General features: G+C 44.2%; 1 protein-coding gene across 5 annotated transcripts in view; it reads right to left on the bottom strand.

Annotated features, from left to right (window-relative positions):
• Positions 1-380: 380 nt before the first annotated feature.
• Positions 381-15,250, bottom strand: part of ndst2a (N-deacetylase/N-sulfotransferase (heparan glucosaminyl) 2a) — a 152,419-nt gene continuing 137,549 nt past the window's right edge. For all 5 annotated transcript variants that reach the window (XM_056291567.1, XM_056291566.1, XM_056291565.1 and 2 more), the window contains 6 exons: positions 11,117-11,240; positions 10,323-10,497; positions 9,167-9,337; positions 7,386-7,495; positions 7,174-7,276; positions 381-1,927 (listed from right to left, as the gene is read on the bottom strand). In XM_056291567.1, coding sequence (XP_056147542.1) covers positions 1,802-1,927; positions 7,174-7,276; positions 7,386-7,495; positions 9,167-9,337; positions 10,323-10,497; positions 11,117-11,240 — 809 coding nt within the window. In that variant the 3' untranslated portion in view covers positions 381-1,801. The remainder of the gene's footprint in view (positions 1,928-7,173; positions 7,277-7,385; positions 7,496-9,166; positions 9,338-10,322; positions 10,498-11,116; positions 11,241-15,250) is intronic.

Below are 15,250 nucleotides of genomic sequence, written 5' to 3' on the forward strand. Positions count from 1 at the left end.
ACACACCGTCAACAGTCTGCTCATTTCAAAGAAGCATGGATCATTTCAGAGAAGTATGAGTAACTGCTTCTGATAAATAGCAGTTAGCGCCACAACAAAATGAGCTTCATTTGGATGTTTAACTCAAACAAACACTGATAAAAGTCCATGTTGTCAACGGACTGGTTCCTGGTTTGCAGAACGGTGTCTTGGTCCTCCGGTTTCCAAGATGTGAAAGACCATTCTTCATGTCTGTGAATTACTGCTAAATCTCTCTGAGAAAGAAAAAACAACATGAATTTGGTTTTCATCCGAGTTTGGCTTTAAGATTCAGACCCGTGCGTATAATACGGCAGAAAAGTGAAACAAGAAATGAATGAAAAACCAGGCAGCAGATTCCAACCGCTCTATGTGTTTATTAGAGATGATACAGTGTTGGTGTTTCCTAAAATCATACAAAATAAACAGAGAACAAAACCAGACAGCAGCTTCTGGTAGACCGTTGACTTCCAGTCAAAAGATTCACAGAACCAAAAACCAAAGCCTTCCTCTTCCGTTTACCCTGCGACACAAAGTCCAACAGGAACCGGTTTGAATGGATTGATAAGACCGATCCAATTGTATGTTGAGTAAACCTTTTGTTAAATTATTAGCAGGGCTGTTTTCCTTTGACACAGTTTAGACGCCTGCAGGAACATCTTCCAGAGGCTTAAAAGCTTCGAGACTTGCAAGTAAAATTAAATTCGATTCGCTTTATTCTGAACTTGTGAGTCAAGGTAAACACCTGATTTGTATCTGTGTCGACCTTTCTTGTTAGCTATGTCACAGCTGAGCTAGTTTGTCTTTGCTACGCAACAAACTGTAAATTGGGGATGCAATAAGGCATAAAACTGAAATGTATCGGGACCGAACAGCCGGCATCTCTTAATACAAGGGAGACACAACTGTGTATGTGTGTGACGGAGTAACAAGAGGCATGACGGGAGGAACGACGGGTGTCTGGTACACAATCGTAATCCCCGAAGTCTTTTTGTTCACAAACCCTCTGATTTTTGTCTGGTTTAGGCTGCTGTCTACTCTGTTAAGTCTCTCATTCCCCCCCCTCCCCGGAACCCAAAATATACAACAGCTATTTCAAATGTACAACGTTTTACAATCATTTTTCTGGAGAAACGTGGACACAGTTTCTGTCTCTGTGTGTGATTTTTTTTATTTTTTGTACACGCAACTCCTGATTTCATTCACACACTCTGGATCCACAGGATTTCCTGAAAAGCTTCACTGCCGTTTTCCAGGAAACAGGAGTTACCCATGCATTTTAAGGCTCTGATACACTCTTTAGTGTTGAGAATCCGGATCCGTCGACCGAGGCGAAGGGTTTGTCACAGAAGTCTGTGGGATCCAGGATGAAGGTGAAGTGTACTGATGGATCTGGAGGGGCTTTTGACCTAGTCGTCCAACTGGTGACCCGTGGTTTGACCTTTTACTGTAGAGGATGTGAGTGGACCTCTGAAGAAGAGGAGGAGTTCATTGTCCAACAACAGGAGTTCTCCTTCAGGTCCTCCTCCTCCTCCTCTCAATGGCCCCAAAGAAAGAGTCCACAGCTATACCTCCTTTCTCTGGACTGGCTGCACTGTTAATCCTAGAGGTCTCCGGACCTTCCAGATGGAAAGACTTGACAGCTCCGATAACAAGTACAATGTTGTACCTTTCATTTTCCCTGTGTGAATGTGTGTGTGTGTGTGTGTGTGTGTGTGTGAATGTGTGTGTGTGTGTGTGTTTATGCGGTCCTGTTGATACCAGCAGTGGTCCTGCGGTCGTCTCAGCTCCAGCTGCTGCTCTGTAGTACTTCACGGAGCCACGAGGGCAGCGGCTGACCCAGACGGTTCAGCAGGCGAAGCAGCTCCATGTTGTGTTCACGGTATTGCTCTGTCAGGAAGGCACGTGACTGTACACACACACACACACACACACACACACACACACACACACACACACACACACACACACACACACACACACACACACACACAAACATGAAACAATTCAACATGTGTTTAAACAACATAAACCCACTGGTGTGCACTGGCATTAGTAGGAATGCATGCTGGTTAATGGCACACCATTAAACACACACAGAATACGAAAACGCAGCAGCATCATGAAGAATGGTTGGATCGGCTTATTCAAAGATCTCACAGAAAAAAACGCCTCACCAGTGAACTCAATGTTACAAGAAGAACGACCGCTGTAGGATGTGCAGATAAATTCTCATTGCCATCAAAAAGACCCACAGACTGATGAGGAGTTGGAGAACAAAACCTGTGCTACACTTTGTGAAAATCATGTCATATAATCTTATGGCACTTTGAGGATATTTATTTACAGATATGCTGAGGTGTTTTGGTTGACCCGCCACTCGTCCCCCAGAACACGGCCACTGACGGCCTGCTGAGAGAAACGCTAAAGGTGCCGATACACAGAATCCAGGACGCATCTGGACACGCTGAACGTATCCATCATGTACCGCGTGGCGGGATCTCCTCTTCATAGAAAGTGACTAGGATCCGGCGACTTGACATCCGTCAGTGGAGCCGTCGTGGTGTATCTGATGCTTAAAGGTGCAGATACACCAGATCCATTGATGGATGTCAAGTCAACGGATCCTATTCATTTTCTTTGGAGAACAAGAGATCCAGCCACGCGGTGCATGATGGATATGGCATGGCGAGTTACCACACTATTCGCCATATCTGAATTTGCATAAACACACCTCGACCTCAACTTTATGCAAAAATGAGTCCATCCAGCGCAATGCACCCGGCTCGCAAAACGCAGATAAAACTTTCAAACTTGGGAGCATCCGGGTAGTGTAGCAGTCTATTCCGTTGCCTACCAACATGGGGATCGCCGGTTCGAATCCCCATGTTACCTCCGGCTTGGTCGGGCGTCCCTACAGACACAATTGTCCGTGGCTGCGGGTTGGAAGCCGAATGTGGGTTTGTGTCCTGGTCGCTGCACTAGCGCCTCCTCTGGTCAGTCAGGTGAAACTCCTCACCGCCAGGTGAAAAGAAGCAGCTGGCAACTCCACATGTACCGTAGTCTGCAGCCCTCCCCGGATCAGCAGAGGGGGTGGAGCAGTGACCGGGATGGCTCGGAAGAGTGGGGTAATTGGCCGGATACAATTGGGGAGAAAAAGGGGGAAAAGATCCAAAAAAGAAAAAAGAAAAAACAAACTGTAAAAGTAGGCAGTGCTGATCAAGTAGGAATCCAGATTCTGTTGCAGCATTGCTTATTTCTCGCTTCAAATGTTTTCAGGAGCATATTTTAGTGTACTGTTTAGCTGTAAAATGAGAAAGTTTGTGACTCGGCCGCCATGTTGAAAACAGGTAAACCAAAACCAAGCACAGCCCAGTACGTCTATCCACGGCCAGAGCGTTCAGTAGTCCGACGCATCCAGATTCGTTCTCGTCGGATCTGTGTATCGGCATCTTAACAGAATAATGTAAATCTCTGCAACTCCAATTTCCACCAAGCGAGGTCGCTCTGCTCAAACCAGTAACTCACTTAGCTGCTAGTCATACAATGAACCCTACAGACGTGCTTCTATTTAAAGTTTACAGAGAAATGCTAGTGTAGGTTCCAGTCTGTACTGTCAGTCAGTCGATCATAATCCATACAGCCATGGGATGTGATGGACTTTACATCGCAGCAAAAACACAAACAAGGGAAATTGGGTGACCAAGAAATTGATTTTTGTTTTTTTTTGGCCTGGTTTCCAAGTTTCAGATCAATATCACAGCATGACAGAACATTTTAAATGTATGATTTTCCTATAAATGTAGAACAGAAACCCTGTGCTCCTGTCATCCCACATATCATCCAAAGGACAGAGTTATTATAAGCGTTTATGGATAATTAATAAAGATGGCTTTGCAGGTGCAGAACCTGAACTCCATTTGCAGATTAACTGTCTCGGACACATTGGCACACAATTTCCCCGTGTTGGATGCCAAGCCTGCCGACAGCACAGGTTAAAAAAAATGAATAAAAAAAAATGTAGACTTTTCCTTTTTGAAAGACATTGTGTCGCAGCCGTTAATTCTGCTTTTGGTAAATGCTTTTGCGCTTGTGTTCATTCCTTCAAATTTATTCAAAGGAAGTGTCATATATGAATGTTTACTACTGTATATTGTATATTATTGTTTGTTATGGATTGTGTTGATTTCTGGTGTGATGGAAGCTTGGTGCGCACCTTTGCACACGGCCCCTGCTGGTTATGGGAGGGGGCGTTTCGGCCCTAGTGCCGTGTGTATGTGAAAAATTTCCTTCTCCAGGTAAAGCCCCTCCTCCTGTGGAGCTGCTGGTTAAACCCAGGTGATTCCAATCCCTCGTCAGCTGGGTATATAACTTAGAGAGAGACGCCCAGCAGGGGGGGCCATGGTTGGTAGCCAGAGGGTTTGGACACTAAATGTGGGGTGACCGAAGCGGCGGTTGCAAGAAGTCTTTTGACCGCTATCGCTATTTAAGTTTGTTTCATGCCATAAGTGGTCTTCTCGTTTCTGTATTATGTTAACTTGGAAGCAAGTCTGGAACTTTTTTGAGTTTGTAAATAAACGTAATTATTTTCCTGAAGTGGCAAGTGGAAAAGTTTTTGTTTTTTTTTTGGTTTTGGAAGTGAGTCAAAGCCGACCCTGTCTTCAGAGCCCGCGGCTTTTATCGTGGAAAAGCCGACACACATTGTGCACTTGAAAAGATGGGACTGAATGATGTGTATGTAACATTCATTTCATTCAATGTTGAAATAGCCAGGGGCACGGCATAAACGTATGACGTCATAAAAGTATTATGGCAGTTTTAAATCTTTAATAAATTAGTTAGTAGTTTTGCAGCAGGTAAACGCAGAAACTGTTTTTAAAAAGATGGTTGATTGATGGTTGATTCATTGATTGAGTCTATTTTGTTGCACAGTGCCAGGAAGTACGAGTTCTAGAGTCCGTCAAGCAGTGAATGAGAGAGCCTCTTAACCAGAGAATTTGAACCTTCATCTAAAAAAAAAAAAAAAAGGTGTGGGGCATCCAGTACAGGTGGTGTAGCGGTCTATTCCGTTGCCTACCAACACCGGGATCGCCAGTTCGAATCCCAGTGTTACCTCCGGCTTCGTCGGGCGTCCCTACAGACACAATTGGCCGTGTCTGTGGGTGGGAAGCCGGATGTGGTTGTGTGTCCTGGTTGCTGCACTTGCGCCTCCTCTGGTCAGTCGGGGAGCTTGTTCGGGGGGGGGGGGACTGGGGAGCACAGCGTGATCCTCCCACGCACTACGTCCCCCTGGTGAAACTCCTCACTGTCAGGTGAAAAGAAACGGCTGGGGACACCACATGTATCAGAGGAAGCGTGTGGTAGTCTGCAGCCCTCCCCGAATCGGCAGGGGGGTGGAGCAGCGACCGGTATGGCTCGGAAGAGTGGGGTAACTGGCTGGACACAATTGGGGAGGGAAAAAGAAAAAGGTTCTGTTGCTCCCTACAGAGGATTAAACATTCTACAGTTCTGAGTCTGTGATTCCCATCCAATAAAGCATTGTCTCATATGAACAGTTCTCATTCTGTAGCTCCATGATGTGTCTATTCTGGTCCTCTGATGTATTTTCCCATTTGCTCTCTTAACTCGTGAACAGATTTAACTTTGGGGATCTGCTGAACCACCAGCCCTTCACTAGTCTCATACAGAATCAGGAATGAATAGGGCTGTGACAGAGATCCGTGTCAGATGATGAAACAGACTGAATGGAACCAGATTCAGTTGAGCTGGACCAGAAGAACCGACGCTTCAGGACTCACATATGTGAGTTCTGCTCATCATGGTTCCCATCAAAAAGACATGCATGTTAGGGTTAATACTCCTGTCTGCGCCCCTGGCCAAGGCATGGCAAGACGAACTGGAGTTGGTCCCCGGGCGCTGCACGGTGGCTGCCCACTGCTCCTAGCTACACAGCTAGGATGGGTTAAATGCAGGGGAAAGAATTTTCCCACAGGGGTTGATAAAAGTAGTAGGGGAAAAAAGAAAAAGAAAAGAGAGATGACCTTAAACACACACAGGCCGTCCCCGACCGGCCTGACTTCAACATGATGACAGAATATCTCATCAGGCTGTTTATTACATCAGCATCACTGATGAGACAGAATTACAGTTTATGTCAGAATGGATTTCTGTGTGCGTCTCCTGTGAATTAAAGTTATAATGAACTGACAGACACGATGTCAACCCAGAACTCCACAAACACTCTGACAACTACACAACACTTCTCTGCTTTTCCCTCTTTTAGTATTCTTTTAATGCTTCAGTTTTTCAACCGAGTTCCCCTTGAATGTCAGGATGGAAACTTGGGATCCCCCTCCTCTTTTTCTCTTCAATTGTACCGTTCCAATTACCCCACTCTTCCAAGCCGTCCTGGTCGCTGCTCCACCCCCTCTGCTGATCCGGGGAGGGCTGCAGACTACCACATGCCTCCTCTGATACATGTGGAGTCGCCAGCTGCTTCTTTTCACCTGACAGTGAGGAGTTTTGCCAGGGGGATGTAGCGCGTGGGAGGATCACGCTATTCCCCTCCCGAACAGGTGGCCCAACCGACCAGAGGAGATGTTAGTGCGGCAACCAGGACACATACCCACATCCAGCTTCCCACCCACAGACACAGCCAATTGTGTCTGTAGGGACACCCGATCAAGGTGTAGATAACACAGGGATTCAAACTGACGATCCCCATGTTGGTAGGCAACGGAATAGACTGCTATGCTACCAAGATGCCCCCAAGATGGAAACTTTGGATTGTCTGATATCTTCTTAAGTAGTGTTAAGTTTTTCAAACTGAGCTTGATGATGCGTCTAATCACTTTAAGCATCTGTTTTGACAGACCTCTGTGGTGAATCTGGTCATAGAACATATCTTTAATTCCTGGTTTGTTCGTTTTATTATTTCTGGTAAAAATGTGGACCTGATGCTAACATCTCAGCACATCTGTATGAAGTCTCATCTCTTAACCAATGCTGAATTCCAATCAAGGGATTTTCAGTTCGTAACTGTTGGACAGAGGGCTGCTAAATGTTCTGGTTTGTTATTGTGGAATTAAAAGAAAAAACAAACTGAAAAATAATAAACCCACAAATCAATCAGCCTATATATTTCATCAGGTTTACCTCAGGGGTCATCTCCGGGTATTTCCTGCCCTTACTTTTGCCCAGGCATTTGGGTCGACCTCCTTCAACCCGCTGACACCAGAACCCTTTGCTTTCATCGTACCTAGGAGACAGATTCACACTAGATTCAGTCACATTCACACAAACAAACATTCAGTCTGTTTGTCTGAGAGAGATAAAGTTTACTGTGACCAAAAGGTTGTGCAACTCACATGAGGGCCTGTGTGTAGTTGAAAATGGGGCTGACCCCCAGAAACCTCTGGATGCCCTCCATCACCAGGGCGGGGTTTGACCGCAGCAGCCCTCCATCCACGATGTGCAACTGAAAATATAAACCAAAAACACAAAATGTCAAGGTTACACACCATGTACAAGGTAATTTTCAAGTAACTAGCTAATGTGAACTCCATAACGGATTTGACACTCCTGATACGTTGGTTCTGAGATTTTTCTGCACAGGAAAAGACCCAGCAAAACTCAACAGTGGCGAAGCAATGAGATTCAAAACACCACTGATGGGAAACAGCAAAGAGGAGAGAGGCGATGCGGAGACTGACTGCGGTGGCAAAGAACCCAGATCTACATCACTATCTCCCTCGACATACTAAGTGGGAGGTTGGAGCAGCAGCCAATGAGAGAGCACAGTCCATGTCACGTGTTGGTGTGCTTCTGAAATAATACCTGACTGAACTCTGACACAGTGACATCATAAATCAAGTTCTGTGAGGAAATGTGCATCCCTACAAAAACAGTGACATTCTATGGCAGTAAAAAACCCTGGTTCTCCAAAGAATTACACCTACGCAAAGAAAAGAACCGGGTGTACAAAAATGGAGACAGGGCTCAATACAGAGCAGCCAAAATAAAGTTGCGTGCTGCCAAGGAGCGTGAAGTCTAGCCATGCAACGAATTTGGAACAACAATTCTCATCCAGTAATCCCACATCAATCAATATGGAAAAACTTAAGGACATAACAAAAGGCCAAAAACCGCCCCTGCTCCCCTCCAGATAATGACCCTAACCTCCCAGATAAATTAAACGAGTTTTATGCAAGGTTTGAAAATCCCATTCTACCAGCCATCCCCCCTACTCCCACTCTGATGCCACCCTTATGCATCAAGGAGGATGAGGTGAGAGCTACATTCAAGAAGCTGAACATCAGGAAAGCAGCAGGCCCAGACAGCATCAGTCCTGCTTTCATGAGCCACTGTGCAGCTCAATTGGCCCCAGTATTTACCACAATATTTAATGCTTCTCTAAGCCAGTGTACAGTCCCACAGTGCTTCAAACTCTTTACCATAATTATTGTGCCAACATCCTCAAAGATCACCTGCCTCAATGACTTCAGACCAGTTGCCCCAACATCTGTGGCCATGAAAGCATTTGAGCACTTCATTCTGTCATACTTGAAATCCTGCACCTCCCCAATGATGGACCCATATCAGTTTGCCTATCAAACTAACCAGTCTTGGTTAGCTTGAGGATGCAGTTAGCATGGCCCTCCACCATGCCCTGCAACACCTGGAATCACCAAACACCTACGCACACATCCTGTTCACAGACTTTAGTTCCGCCTTCAACTCCATCAACCCACTCAAACTCTTTACCATACTCTTGGATATGAACATTGACCCAGCCATATACCACTGGATTCAGACCTTCCTGTAGAACCGACCGCAGAGGGTAAAGGTTAATAACCTAACCTCACACCCACTTATCCTCAGTACAGATGCTCCTCAGGGCACTATTTATTTATCTAGTTTTTTAAATAGCAAACTTGTGCAGTTTTTTTCTTGCTGTGATGTCACCAATGCTCAGGTCAGATAAAGCAAAGCTCTGAAATGATAACCGAATTGCCCACCTTTAATTCCGAATTCGACGACAATTCGATTTGTTTTGTCACAAGTCGGATCTCGTTCTGTGTGGCCTTGAACCCAGCATCACTCTTTACAGAACCAGATGTGTCTGACTGTTGGCAGGAGGGTTTCTGACCTGGCTGGGTTGGTAGTGTTGTAGCCAGCGTTCGAGGTGTGTAGCATATGTGCCGGGTTTAAGGCATCTTCTCTGGAGGGTCAGCAGGTCTCTGGGCGCAGCGGGGCCGGCCGTCACCACCGCGTGGAAGCTGTTGTTCAATGCCGCGGGGTCTTGGTGAGCCCTCTGGTGCTGTGGAGGATTGATGGGCAGACAATGAGACAAAGACAAATAAAAGCATACATGCACATGACATATTAAAATACAAAACATAAAAAGTGGTTGAGCTGATGATTGCAATATTCGTCTCTTTTGCTTGTGTTTATTTTATCTTATTAGTTCTTTCTTTATACTTTATCAGTGAAATGTTTTGATGCTTTTCAACAGCAAGGCTGAGTGGTTCTGAACATGGAAAGAATCAATTCCAATGACATTTCCATTAGCGTAGGGTTTGACGCTTTCAGCACCATTTGATAATCGTACTGAAATCGGTAAGATCTTTGTGGTGGGTGGGGCTTAATAACACCAGTTATTCAATGATTGGTTTCACGGTCACATCACATCCAGTGATGTCACATCTAATAAAGTGTTTAAATCCTGTGACACCATCATTACATCACTACGCTGATCCTGCTGAACATACTGAAATCACAGACAGCAGCCATTTGTCTTTTTCCATCAGAAAACTAAACTAAAATGTCTGAATCTGTGTCTTGGTCAGCGGAGGAGACATGTCACATGTGCGTTACACAGACAGACACGTTGCATCATGGCATCTTATGTTGTAGTCACTGTAGTTTTACAGTGAGACTTCCCGGTCCTGATTTCAGCTCCTGCGGTAATGGAAACAAATGATAACTGTGGACACAACTCTTCCCCGACACGGCTTGGTGTGGCAGCGCCATTATGGCCTCAGCATAATAACAGAAAAAAATGTATTTGCGTTGGTGTGGGTACCGTGCAGGAGACAAAAGAGAAAAACACTACTCTGTTTTTTCTTTTACATGAAACCTGGATCTGTAACAGAAGTCCAGTATGCTATTTTGTGAGTCCTTCTTTTGACCTTTATATTCTGTGACTCTGCTTTCGACGATATAAGAAGTCAAAGTGTGGTGGTGAAGTAAGCGTCATCAGTACATCCGGCCTGCAGGAGGCACTGTGTGTTCTGGTGTCTTACCTGGTACCAGGAGTACGCCCGGTCCGCTGGGTTGATGAGCACCGCAAGGATCTTGGCTCTGGGCAGGAGGGCGGCTGCTCGCTTTGGCGCCACCTCTGTGTCAAAGTAGTTGGCACTCTTTTCAAACATGAAGTCCGTACTGATATTTGAGGGGAACGGGAAGAAATCCATGTACCTGAAGAGGAAGAGGAAGAGGAAAAAGCAGAAGAAGAAAGTGGGATGAGTCACAAAAGGAGGAGGAGAGAAATGGGGGAGTGATGACATAAATGACAGGGAAGTCTTCAATGCCAATTTCCAGTTTTCTTCAGATGAAGACTTGAAGTTTAAGCATTTAATGTGTTTGTCTGCTGTGAGCTGTACTTTCTTTCATAACTGCAGTGTATCTTACGTATGAATAAATCCCATTCTCTTCTTCCATATATTTCTTTTCTACTCGCACTGGCGCATTCTTTGGTTTACTGAAATAAAGCACTGAACCTTTTCTCAGCATCTCTCTGTCAAACCCCAAAACTAACTCTAAGGATAAAGGTTATTTTATTCCGTCTTGTCGGACACAAGAGCTCCGTACATTTTCATTCTCTGTACATGTCGAGGAGTGACGTACGTCTGTAAGCCTGTTCTACTCTTTTGTCTGTTAACATATAGCCCAAATCCATCTTTATATTTCAGTTTATAGTATACAAATGGCTGACTTCTCTTTGATAAAAGGGATAGTTTGTCTTTGTTTCTGTAACTTTAAGGAGAAAACAAATGAGTATGAGTGAAATGTGTGCTGCTGTTTGCTCTGGTTTTACCAGTCGATGCCGTTGTCGTAGTTTGGACCGCTGAAGAACTGGATCTCCTCGAAGGTGAAAGGGCTGGGGAAGGAGCTGGTGATGGCTGGGTGGAGGCTCAGGAACGAATGGAGAGCTGTCGTACCTGCCAGCCGAGACAAACCAGTGCGAAAAAGAGTTTATTTTTTTCATTTTCTCATTTAGCAGAAGCTTTTATCCAGGGTCTGCAGGTAGGGATGGGTATCGTTAAGATTTTAATGGTACTACTACTCTTACCAATACTGCTTATCGATCCGGTACTGTAACATTACACTTATCAATTCTTTTTGTTAGTTTTGAAGAGAAAAAAATGAAACAAGTTAAGAACAGAATTAACATTGCCTTATTTTCTCATGTGTGGACAGAGCGTTATGTTTAATCATCAACTCATGATTGTATAATTTAGTTAACTCCAGGGCATCCGGGCGGTGTGGCAGTCTATTCCGTTGCCTACCAACATGGGGATCGCTGGTTTAAATCCCCGTGTTACTTCCGGCTTGGTTGGGCGCACCTACACATACAATTGGCCGTGTCTGCAAGTGGGAGGCTGGATATGGGTATGTGTCCTGGTTGCTGCACTAGCGCTTCCTCTGGTCGGTCGGGGCGCCTGTTCGGGGGGGAGGGGGAACTGGGGGGAATAGTGTGATCCTCCCACGCGCTACATCCACCCTGGCAAAACTCCTCACTGTCAGGTGAAAAGAAGCGGCTGGCGACTCCACATGTATTAGAGGAGGCATGTGGTAGTCTGCAGCCCTCCTCGGATCGGCAGAGGGGGTGGAGCAGCGACTGGGACGGCTCAGAGAGTGGGGTGATTGCCAGATTCAATTGGGGGGAAAAGGGGGGGGGGTAAAAATAAAATAAAAGTGTAGTTAGCTCCGTGTGGGCTCTGGACTGCTAGCAGACACAACATAATTGAGGTGGATGGGTCATTGGGCGATGAACTACGAGCTAGGCAGTCGAAACCGCATTTCTTTGCCTGTATTTGAAGCACTTTCGCCAGATGTTTCAAGACTGTTTGTTTCTGCCCTTACATGTAAAAGACTTGTTGCTCTTGTGGCAATGAGCACTATCAGCATCTCTAGTGTATGACCAGACTTTTGACTGTTTAGCTCTCTCCGCCATTATCACTAAGAGAGAGACAGCTGGCCCCGTCCCTTGGCCCCTAACGTATGACAGGCTCCGAGAGAGAGATCACTCTTGTGGATTGGGAATCATGAAAATGCATCAGATGAATGTCTTAATCCTACTGCAAATTAGAAATGGAGTCGATGAGATAAAAGGTGCAAGATAAAGTTCATGCTGCCTAAAGAAATAGGAAATGTATTTTCTTCATTTCTCTTTCCAATACCGATAGGAGAACCATTAACGTTGGAGCTTATCAATACTATGGTCTTTGATAATTTAGCACCGGTTCCCATTTAATACCGAGTTTCAGTACCCATCCCTTTCTAAAATTAGCAAATATACGTATCTGTGTCAACCTGCAGACATCTGACAGAACTAAATAATAAAATCATATTTAATAATAAACATCATGTCAGGTGCAGTGAGCAAAGTGTGCTACAGTGATGCGAATAATGTTCAGAAAACGTCACAGATCAGCATCAAAATCATATTTAGAGAACATCTATAGATTTCAGGCACACCTGAAAATTGACATTTTTTGACCTCTCATGGTAGGAAGAAATGACTAGAGTCTGTAGCTCTGATGGAAGATGGATGTGTGTGTGTGTGTGTGTGTATGTATAGATTGATAGATATATAGATATAGATTGATAGATAGATATAGATAGATAGATAGATAGATAGATAGATAGATACAGATATATAGCTATATATAGATATATATAGAGAGCAGAGGGCTTTTTTTGTTACAAATATACATATATACATATGATGACCGTTACTGGATGTTGCATTTTTATGTTTTGCCTGTCTGCTCTTTCAGCTGTGCTCCGGACCCACTCCACTAGATGATGTAAGTAAAGTACCCCATTGGATGTTATTTTATTTTGTTATATTTTAAAAGTATGCTATTTCAGCAGTGCCCCGGCCCTTTAAGCCCTTACTTTTTCAAATCAAGCCCCAGTCCCTCCCTCATTAGTTGTAATGTTTCTGATGTTACTTTTCAGATGTTTCCTATCCTCCCATTGGTTGCTGTGCACCGTAACTAGGGGCGTGGTGAGAGGCAACATAGCATGTATTCGCTGTGTTTTTTTTCTTTGTTGTTTAGCCAACTAGGCAGCTGATGAGTGTGTGACACATGAAACAGGCTTGTACTGCTATGTATTAACGTTTTTTTTTCCCTACATCTATCTTAATATGTACTACAGGTCCTAGACAGCAATGTGGGGCTAAATAGAGACGCCGCGCTGGTAGTCTGCAACAAACCAGCAAGGGAAGTCGAGAGAATAAAATAGAAAATATGTAGTATATACGCAAGCAATGTACTAAACATTTCAATTGAGGCTAACAAAAAACAAACTTACTTCCTCCACGTCATTAGACCTTAGAAATGGTAAATACAGGCCATACATGAAGCCCAGTAATATACTGCAATATGTCCACAGAGAAAGCAATCATTCGCCCTGTATCTTGAAAACATCCCAGTCAGCATAAATAAGAGACTCTCATGTTTATCGTCTAGCGAAGCCATCTTTAATGAAGCAGAACCAATACCAAGAAGCCTTACAAAAATGTGGATATAATTTTAGGCTTAAGTACACCAATTAGCGACAGCCAGCAACAACGAAAAAGCACAGCAGAAGATGGAACATCACCTGGTATAATCCTCCCTACAGCTATTTTTCAATCTTTTGGATGAGTGCTTCACCACAGACCATCAATTAAGAAAAATATTCAACAGGGACACAGTCAAAATAAGCTACAGCTGCATGCCAAATGTTCAGCAGGTTATTTCATCCCACAACACAAGCATCATGACCAAGACGCACCCCCCCTCAATGCAGCCAGACACCTCCAACTGTAACTGCCGTGCTAAGGCATCGTGTCCTCTTGAAGGAAAATGCCACACAGAGGGAGTCATTTACCAGGCATCGGTGACAAGAGAAAACAACTGCAAAGTGGACACTTACATTGGACTAATAAAGGGCCCTTTTAAAATTAGGTTTAACACCCATATGAGTAGCTTCAGAAATGAGCATGCAAGAAATGCAACGGCCTTAAGCCGCCACATTTGGTCACTGGTAGACAAGAGTATCAGTTACTCTATTTCATGGAAAATCCTCATAAAGAGCAATGCATATTCAATTAACAGAAAAGATGTAACCTGTGCTTGGCAGAGAAGTAGTTTATTATTTGCAGACCTGATATGTCTACCTTGAACAGTAGAAATTAATCGGCCACTAGCTGCAGACACCGAAAAAAATATCTGCTTTGTAACTACAAGTAAAATGATGTCTTCATTATCCCCCCCTCCCATTAGATGATACACATGTGACATTTATTAGATGTTATATGTTAACTGCCTGCCTTTCAACTGTGCCCCAACACCACCCCACTATATGATATACGTATATTGCCCCATTTGACTTTGCTTTGTTATATTTGAAATGTAGGCTATTTCCACAGTGCCCTGGTCATTTAAATGCTTTCGCAAAACAAGCCCCAACCCCTCACCCCATTGGTTGTAATGTTTCCTACCCCACCATTGGTTGCTGTGCATCGTAACTACCTACCCCATTGGTTGTAATATTTCAAATGTTTTCTCCCCTCATTGGTTGCCGTCCACCGAAATAAGGGGCGTGACGCGGGGCAATGTGATATTTACTGACTGTGTGTTTTCTTTGTTGAATCACATCGGCGGTTGATGAGTGCATGACGCATGAAACAAGCTTGTACTGCTATGTATTAAAAGTTTTTTTTCCTAAATCTATCTATCTATCTATCTATCTATCTAGTATATACTAAACACAAAAACTAAGGAAATTTGTGTTTGGTAGATTATTTCTTTGTTGTAACAATGCTTCTTGGCATGGGCGACATTTGGGTCCCAAAATTGGGGGGGGGGGCAAAGATTTTTTTTAATCACATAATTGTATCAATGTAAAAGTACAACTAGTGTGCAATAAACAAAACACGCGGTTTCAATGTCAA

The sequence above is a fragment of the Lampris incognitus genome, chromosome 13 (genome assembly GCF_029633865.1).
Source record: "Lampris incognitus isolate fLamInc1 chromosome 13, fLamInc1.hap2, whole genome shotgun sequence".
NCBI lineage: Eukaryota > Metazoa > Chordata > Actinopteri > Lampriformes > Lampridae > Lampris > Lampris incognitus.